A 9685-nucleotide genomic window follows, 5' to 3' on the forward strand; every position below is an offset into this window, starting at 1 on the left:
CCCAAAAACTTTGTGGTTCCCACGTAGGTACTAGGTAGTTCGGAACCACACAATAAGAATGCAAATTCACATAGGCGTGCTAAACAAACCCGAGGTCTTTTAGGGGTCTTTGGCTCGGCTAGTGAAAGTCTGAGCTTACATGTCTAAAATTAATTGTTAGAATTAGGCTTGGACTTATATAAAAAATCGTTTAATAAAAAAGGTCATAGGTTCCAATTGAAAAGTTCGACCTTAGAGCCTCTCAGGCTAGCTTAGTATATTAATTTTTATTTTTATTTTATATTTTTTATATTGCTTGCAATAGCTCTCTCTTCTCAATCTATTTCTCCTCATTTTATTGGTTAAACAGATTTTTTGAATGAATTTTATTTTTATTATGCTGTTTGGATATACATTGAATTTATGAATATTTATGTAATTACTAGCGCTGTTGATTGTATATTTTGTTTGAATAAATTTTTGTTGTCTTATTTTTTTTAAACAGGCTAAACCAGATTTTTATTTTTTGTAAATGAGGCCGATAATTATGTTCATAACAAATTAACAAGTAACAAATTTGGCCAGACTGATATATTTAAACAGAAACTTAACCTCTTAACACCAAAGTTCGGCTCGGTTCATTAACGCCCTTAGTGTAAACAGGCCCAAACAAGTCATTTCCACATGCAGAGTTACCCCAACACTTTCCGGTCACACAAGTCAATGTCTCCAAACACGAAGGGTATTTTGGTACTTTCGTTGGTCCCCCACCCTCGTCCTCTCTCAGACAATGATTTCCGTTCAAGAATGGCTTGCAGAGTTGGCAATGTCGTTCTTCTCCCTTACCTCACCGACCCTTACACTTAAAACCTGCTCTCTCACTCTTTAGCAGTTAAGCTGCTTCAATCCACACACCCACCTACTCTCTCTTTCTAAAAACTCAATAAAAATCCCATCTTTTTTTTTTTTTATTATTCTTGCTTTCTCTCTCTTCATTCTTTCATTTATTGCTTCCCTTCGCACACGCTTATTCATTCACTTCCTTCATTCATTGATTTCAGAAGAAAAGAAAAGGTTTTCACTACTAGGTGGGAAAAAAAGAAGAGAGAGAAGCTCTTTTGGGTTTTCACTGTTTCAGTGACAGGAAGAGATGCCTCTGGTGAGGTTGGAGGTGAGGAATGAGTTCGGTTTGGGGCAGCCTGAGCTCTACAGAGAGACCAACAGAGAAGACCCTAAAGCTGTGTTGGATGGTGTGGCTGTGGCGGGCCTCGTTGGGATCTTGAGGCAACTTGGTGATCTTGCTGAGTATGTCTTCTATCAATATGTTTTTTGTTTCTATTTTTGCTCAAATAGGTCAAATTTTTACACTTTTGGTATTTGTTTGGGATATGGGGTTGGTTAATTTCAGTTGTTTTGAGGCTTTGTTGAGGTTTGAGGTTGTGGGTTGCTGAGTGAGCTGGTTTTGGTGGTAACATAATGGGTCTAAGTTTTTGTTTAGGAAGAAGGACACTTAGCCGTTAGAATTCAGGTCTATTTTTCGGTTTTTGGGCCAAATTTCAATTGATAAGGTGACAAAGTGCTCTTTGACTTTTTATATTTTTTGAGCTTTTCCATTTGAGGTACTTAAGCTTGCAGACAAATAAACAATTATAAGTTATTTGCAGCTATTGTTCTCTCTTCCATTTCTTCTAGAGGTTATTTCTTTTAACTAATTGCATCTTATACTTCATTAAAACAGCTATAGATATAGTCCGCTGTAGAAGGAATATGACTAATCTAAACGGTATTGTGGAATTTTCCTTGTTTTCGGACCTCCATTTCTGATATATACCACTTTCCTCCCCTCTGCTTTACTCCCTACTTGTTTAGATCCTATATGGCTTTTACTTGTTTTCTTTGTATAATGCAATAGTAATTCTTACCATGATGCTCAAAGGGTTTGCTCAAGCAATCATTAAAAGATGAATGGACCACAAACTCTTGAGTATATTTTGATTTGGGTTTTAATAAGTTTGGACTATTGTTGTGAAAGAGTTTAGAGTAAGTTCCCATATTTGTCATTAGACTGTTTGCCAAGTTGGACATCGCTGCTATTTGTTGAAATAAATCATGAAAAGTTATAATGTTGAAGTAAATAATGATTTAGCTTGTGTTGGATTCAATTTAATCTCTCCCAATGCCCACCCTCTTTACTTTCATCTGTTTTCATGTTTGGTATGCGCCCCGTTATCTGGTGTAAATATAATAAACAGTTCCTGATAACTATGACATTTGCTCCATGCCTCTGAAAACCTTGTTTAATATTCATGTTATGAATGCAATTTAATCAAAGTAGTTCTAGTTTTCCTTCTGGTATTTGTATTGATGTTCAGTTTAGCTGATGAAACTATTATGAAAATGTAGTTTTGCAGCAGAGGTTTTTCATGGTCTGCAGGAGCAAGTAATGACAACAGCTTCTAGGAGTCATAGATTGATGGTTCGTGTTCAAAACATTGAAGCTTCCCTACCTCCCTTGGAGAAGGCTGTATTGGCACAAACAAGCCACATACATTTTGCTTACACAGCTGGTATGGTTCTTTTAGCCAATGATCTTATCCTATGGGTGGATTTACAGGAAATATTATGATTATTATTATTATTTTCATTCAGAAGATTATATTTCCTTACTGAATGTCATTGCTTAAGAAAGATAGTTTTTGTATTTTGCTTAATAGATTGTATCTTTACCAAATTTTTATTTTAAGGGAATTTTGAAATCCACAAACATATTTTTATTTTTCTCTCAAAATACGTCTTGGAATAAAATTCAGAAAAAGGACAAAGTGTTTTATTGTAAATAAATACATCCTAGATAATGTGTAGAATGTAAATCATTATGATTTTAGAAGTTCTCATATGATATTAGCATATTATATGCCCTGATCAAATAGAGTAGCTTTTGAGATGGTTATTCTTGTGTTAGTAGTTGAGTATATTTCAAATTTCTTAAACTTGTTTCTTTGAACAGAATCTTTAGATAAACCAATCATCACAAAACATTAATTTACATTCTAGAATTTGTATCAATGGAAATAAATGATGTAAAAGGCTTTGATTTGTTTTTCTAATGTTATGCTAGTCAGGCAGCTGAGTTATATTGAAGTTTTGTTGTTTTCAATGCATTTTTCTTTGTATTTATTTGGATGGTTCATAATATCCACTTTCATGGGGAAATTGCTCTGAGAAATTTCATTTGTCTCTGTGGGTGCGTCATAGTCAAATATAGATCATTGTTAGCATGCAAGCTCTTAAATTGTTAGGGGACCTATAAATATTTAAGGAAAACAAGAAGCACTGTGGTTGGTGGAGTATTCATGTCTTCAATAGGTTCAGTGAGTCAAGGTATCATGATGAAATAGAGGCTGATCATTGTTGAATATAGTCATGATTTACTTATATATAATAAAACGAAGATGATGTACAACCTGTATCAACACCTTGTTTGTGAATTGTTTTTTGTTTGACATGGGAGCCCAGAGTCGTATGGGAACTGCGAATGATGCTAAAACTCAACCTCATAACTTTTACTTTTATCATTCAGACTGAAGTGTTTTATCTCAGATCATTTTTAAACTGATTCAGCACATATTTGAGCAGTCAAGTGGCAGTAAGATAGCTTTATACACTTTTAAGATAACATACATCTATATATTATTCTAAGTTATGGAATGCTACATTTTTTAATGATTATGGTTTTGATGTTCAGACAATAAAAGAGTCCTTAATGAAATGCAGTTTACTTTCAGGTTGTGAATGGCATCCACGAATAAAAACTGCTCGAAATCATTTCATTTACAATGACTTGCCTCACTTTATTATGGATTCATATGAAGAATGCCGTGACCCTCCACGCATGCACTTGCTTGATAAGTATGATGAAATTTCTTTTGATTCCCTTACTCCCTCGGTTTTGTCTTTCTGTTTGAGAATAGCAAGATAAGTTAGGCATCAAAGCTTAAACTAATTTCAAAATTATAGATGTTATAAATTACATTCTCATTCAAATTTGTACGGGTATCCCTGGATCATACTCCTTTCCTACTTGCTCTTTCTCTCTTTTCGGCTTTGAAATTTTCAAGTACTGTGAGCTCATTCTACTTAAATTAAGTGTCCTTTACTGGTTAATGAAATATTTCCTGTGTCAATCAGATTCGATACTGGTGGCCCAGGATCTTGTTTCAGGAGATATTCAGATCCAGCCTTCTTCAAGAGAGTATCTGCAGATTCAGATGAATCATACCCTGCGAAGACTGAAACAGCTAGGAAATCCCGTAAAAAGGTACTATAATGATCATCTCGTTGGGAAGACTATTTTTAACTAAGTTCCATTCCTGCCATATGCATGCCTTTAATTTCTTTGCAAACAATTTCTTGGTGCTTATATAAAAAAATTTGGACAGAAGAAAAGGTCATCACGAAGGAATGGAGAACTTTTGAGGGGTGAACAGATGCATAGCAGTAGTGGCAGGTATTACATCTACATGTCTATTGCATACTCACTAATGATGTTTTCTTATTAATTCAAAATCAACACTTACATAGTGTATTGGCTACCCAGAATGCAATCTATTTCTTCCACTATCAATGGGCGAACTTCTTTCTCGCAAACAGCCTCCACAATAGACATGACAATGAAATCAGACCTGGAAGATCATTCAAATTCTTTTGATTCAAAGTCTGATGCTGGCTACATTGAATGTGTTTTCCATCCAAGGAATTCTATGCAATCTGATGAGCAGGATTATAAGGAACCATCCTCTTCAAGTTTGACACAGAAAACCAATACTCTTGAGTCAGTGTCTCCTCTTGTAGATGATGATAGTATTTCCCATGATTCATTGGAAAAGCAAATTGCCTCTAGTTCATCTGGTGTTACTTGGGATGAAAAGGAAGAGATCTTGGAATCTAAGAGTCTAGCCTGTGATAGAGATAAAAGTCCGGAGAGACTTGTGGAAAATCATGACTCAGATATGCATGTCAATGAGGCTGTTACCATAACAAATATTGATCACAATGATATCCTATTTAATGAAGAAATCAACCTGAGACCACTTTCGAGCCAGGTTCAAACAGATGATATTGATAGTGAACCTGACAATTTCATGGATGCTCTTAACACCATCGAATCAGAATCTGAAAATGATCTTGATTGTGAAACAAAACGAGAGGTGCAGCAGTTCACCTCACATGTAACTCATGGAATGATTGAAAATGGAGTTACTGAAGCTCCTAGTTTAATCGACAATAACTTATCCAATGTTGTTTCCCGGACTGGATATACTGTTCCCTTAAGTAATGAAACAGGCGAGGATTTCCCAGACTCACTGCAAGAAAATCATCCTCTCATATCAGAGCCACATGCATCTAATTTGGGATCTGTGAGTCCTTCAGATGTTCTTGATAGTGAAAATATGACCAGAGACACTGTTTCCTTAAACAAAGAAACATTGAGGGATTTGCCTGACTCACTGCCAGAAATTCCTCCTCTCACATCAGAGCCATCTAATATGGGATCTGTGGGTCCATCAGTTGTTCCTGATAGCGAAGAAATGACCAGAGACACTGTTTCCTTTAACAACAAAGCAACGTTCATGAATTTGCCAGACTCATTGCCAGAAATTCCGCCTCTCACATCAGAGCCTCATGCATCTAATTCAGGGTCTGTGAATCCACCAGATTCTCCTGTTAGCAAAGAAATAACCAAGAATGTAGCTGCTTCTCATTCCTCTGAGAGTCCCAACTGTGAACAGGTTCCTCACAAATGTGGAAATTCTGTTTTGGATCAATCTGTATGCACTGATACCTTAATTGGTTCTTATGCTGTTAATGACCGAGTGTCAGCACCCATTGAAACTGATGTATCATTTTCTGGTTCTAAAAGCTCTAATTTACCTGAGGAAGAAGAAGGTAAGATCAATAACAATATCTGCAAATATGAAGAGACTCGTAGAGAGTCTTCAGGTGATCATTCAGTTAGGTTCTGGACTAATGGTGGATTATTAGGACTTGAGCCCTCAAAACCTCCTGACTTTAACATGTCGAGTTCTTTAAGTCAAGGGTCTTCGAGCACAAAAAGTGAGATGGATTCTGGTTCACGTCATAATTCAATGCAAAAAAGCAATGCTTTTAAAAAGGAACGGGAATTATCAGATGAAGTTGCTGAACAGATTCAAAAGGAATCAAGTTCTAGATTCTTATCATCAAGCCAAAATGATGACCAAGCTTGTACCTCTGCTAAGATCTCTGGCTGTAATCAGCTGAGTAATGGATCTGATCAAACTGAGAGGAACACTTTGGGGGAAATCAAGGTAATTGCACCCGGAAGTGTTCTCCCAGCTGCCCCTGACAAGAAGGATAGTGCTGAACCCAACCTGGGAAATGGTGAAAACTCATCGCGGGTGTTTGGACTTGGTCATAGATTATTAATAAATAGCTTTCACCGGAAAGTTTCTTTTGATGAAAAATCTGGACCTTATAATTCTCTGAAATCTGTTATATTGGAGCAGAGTGGACAAAATGGTATTGTTGGGCAATCACTTCCCGAGACAACAACCTTCAAAGAGAAAGTTGGTTCTGGATATCCTATAGATTCGCTTCCTCCTTCACCGCCACTTGAACATATGAAAATATCATTCCATCCTGTCAGTGGACTTGAGGCTTCCAAACTAAAACTGAAATTTCCTGATGGCAGTAATCATCATGATAGTGTAAGGGATATGTTTCCTTCGTACCAGTTGGTCCCAGATTCTTCCATTCCTCTGGATGATTCCGCCTCTCATTCTGATGACGATGACACTTTTTGTAAATCATCTTCTTATGTTTCAGATGATTGTCAGAGCGCCCGCTCTGACTATAATTCTGATCAGTGGGAATCTGATGAAACTCCTGAAAGCAGTGACCATGGTGTACATGATTCTCCTCACAGAAGGTCATCAACTGAATCTATGTTAAGTGCAAAAGAACATGGTGGAGTGTCCAACGATGATACCAATGTAATAAGTGGACATGGTACATATACTACCAATGTTGTGGAACCTTCTTTATCTGGCCCTTTACTTGATTTTCCAAGTTTTGATAATGTGAATCCCGTACTTGAGAAAGAAAGTAGTAAGCATTCCAAATGCAATGATGCTGTTGTGTTGCATAGTCATGCAGAGCCTCCTCCACTACTACCACCACCACCACCTCCTCTTCCTCCAACGCTATGGTGTGTCTCAAAACCACAGTTGGATATGACAAATGGGACACAAAATTATATGTATGAAGATGCTGAACATATCAATTATCAAAGTCTTCCAGAATCTACCATCTTGCAGCAACCTAGGCTTGCTGAGGTTGAGCAAATACAAATCAATCACGATGGTCATGAGTCTTATGACAACATTATACATAAACTGAAGGACAAGGTATTCATTTGGTCTCACCTCTTTTTCTTGAACATTATATTGATGCAACCATGGTGGATAATGGAATCTAGTAAAGTATTCATCTTGTTCAGCCTTTCCTGCAGCTGGATCAGAAGAAGTTGAATCATCAGAAGGAAGCAAATCAGTTGATAATGGGAAAGGAAATGGATGAAAGAGAAGATTTCCTATATCAAATCAGAACGAAAGTAAGTGGTCATTTATAATCTCAACGATTTTAAGTGTAAATATTAATTTTTGTCCTCCAAAGATATATCATCAAGTTCATCCTTCATTTATATATACATCAAAATGGTCATCAAATATTAAATTCTTGAGATCAAATTATTCTTCCAAATGACGAAACTGATGACAAAAATTAACATTGGAGGATTATTTTGGTGTATTTATAATTGGAGGACTAACATGATGATGATACTTATAATTTTGGAGGACCTAATGCACATTTGTTCATGATTTGATAAATGACGATTATGATGAATATGTAGTTATTCCACTAATATTTCCCCTTCTCATTGCTGGATGGAAACTTGATGAATTTGACTGGTGAATTTCTAGTCGTCAATAAATTACATTCTCTACTAGGACTAAGGATATCTGTTTGACTTGTAATTATATATATATAGGAAATACTTTTCTTATTGTTAGAAAAAAGTTATCTCATGTTGTAAAAATAAAATTATAAGTGGGACCCACAGGTAAGAGGAGAGAGAAAAAAAAGTGGTGGGACCCAATATCTTTTTGTGTGTGTAGGAAAATTATTTATCTCATGTAAAATGAGATAAACATAACCCTATATATATATATAGAAAAAATATTTCTACATCCACTTTAACTAAGGTTATCTACACTGTCAGAAGTATGGAATCTAGACCATAATCATGATCTTGCAAAATTAAGTTGTAAATTGAGGAAACATGTTTATTGTAGCTAACTTTTGCATTGCTTGTCATTTATCGGTTCAGTCCTTCAACCTGAGGCCCACAGTAACAGGAAAGCCAAATGATACCACTGGTCCCACTGCCAACGTCAAAGTTACAGCAATTTTAGAGAAAGCAAATGCAATCCGTCAGGTATTGTTATCTAATACTCTTTTCCACTGTTTATGGTGTTTGCAATTTGTATCTAACTTAGCATCCATAATGGAGAGACTTTCAGGTTGTTGCAGCGAGTGATGATGGCGAAGATGATGATAACTGGAGTGATACGTGATTTTTATTTTATTTTTTTAAATATTTTTTAATTTTCATACATGAATAGTTCTCCATGTTATATAGCCTCTTGCAGTCACGTTGCATGAGGCTTTGTTGTATGTACGCATGTGTGAATAAATCTTGTGTATGTATTATTAAGTATAGTGCAGCAGCAGCTAGTTTCTCTAATTTTATTTTCATTTGAATTTATGTCTTTATATGTAGTTTTTGCTTCAAGTCTCTGAGCAGGCTCATTGGCGATTTGTCTATACAAATTTCCTGAAAAAGAATATGATAATTCAGAGTACATTGTTTAAATAATCATTAGTTTTTTTTTTTTTAAATTAGACTATATTCTTCTTTAAGTAATTTTAAGGGCATATCCATTGTTGTAAAAAACTAATCTAAAAATGTAAAAATATAGAAACAGTATAAACGTACGTAAACACGTAAGTAGAAATAGTTTTTAGTAAAAATCGATAAAAATGCCGTGCAGAAACATAAAAGTGGTAGAAACATAAGTTTGTACGTATTTTTATCGTTTTCGCTTAAACTCAATTTTTTTTAAAAAAAAAAACTTATTTTTCATTTTTTTAAATTCAATTTTTTCTTTTAATGTTTTTAGACTTATATCTTATATAGTTATGTGATTTATATTTTTAAAAAATATAAAGTTATTTATTAAATTTTAAGTAGTGACTTATATGAAATTTTTTTACATGCATATATATATAGGGGTTTGCATCCATCATGTAACAAGACACAAAAAAGTTTCCTACACACACAACATTTTGTGGGCTCCGCATTTTTTGAAAAAAAAAAAAAACTAAGGCACGGAAAACGAATCTGTATAACATGTCACAATCACTTTTCCTACAACATAACTCTTATAAAACCCATATATATAATTTTGTATCCTGATTTTAAGTAATAAAAACTTTACGTTTCGTATCATTTCTACTACCCTATTCTGTTTTTACGTAAAAACTCGATTTTGACAATATTAGGTATACCCCCTGTACTAAAATGATGAATTTAGGAGAATAAATT

General features: G+C 35.0%; 1 protein-coding gene across 2 annotated transcripts; it reads left to right on the plus strand.

Moving 5' to 3' along the window:
* Positions 1-831: 831 nt before the first annotated feature.
* LOC133315063 (SCAR-like protein 2) lies at positions 832-8841 on the plus strand. Of its 2 annotated transcripts, none has more exons than XM_061516606.1 (9): positions 832-1284; positions 2383-2546; positions 3765-3888; positions 4168-4297; positions 4419-4486; positions 4577-7424; positions 7517-7630; positions 8408-8515; positions 8601-8841. In XM_061516606.1, the coding sequence occupies exons 1-9, from the start codon at positions 1130-1132 to the stop codon at positions 8652-8654; spliced, it is 3765 nt and encodes a 1254-aa protein (XP_061372590.1). In that variant the 5' UTR covers positions 832-1129; the 3' UTR covers positions 8655-8841. The 2 variants fall into 2 exon arrangements, with proteins under 2 accessions (XP_061372590.1, XP_061372591.1); XM_061516607.1 differs by having other exon boundaries at positions 7529-7630.
* Positions 8842-9685: the final 844 nt, after the last annotated feature.

This window comes from Gastrolobium bilobum, unplaced genomic scaffold (assembly GCF_033153095.1).
Source record: "Gastrolobium bilobum isolate Gb01-03AN ecotype WA unplaced genomic scaffold, APGP_CSIRO_Gbil_v1 utg3760, whole genome shotgun sequence".
Lineage (NCBI taxonomy): Eukaryota > Viridiplantae > Streptophyta > Magnoliopsida > Fabales > Fabaceae > Gastrolobium > Gastrolobium bilobum.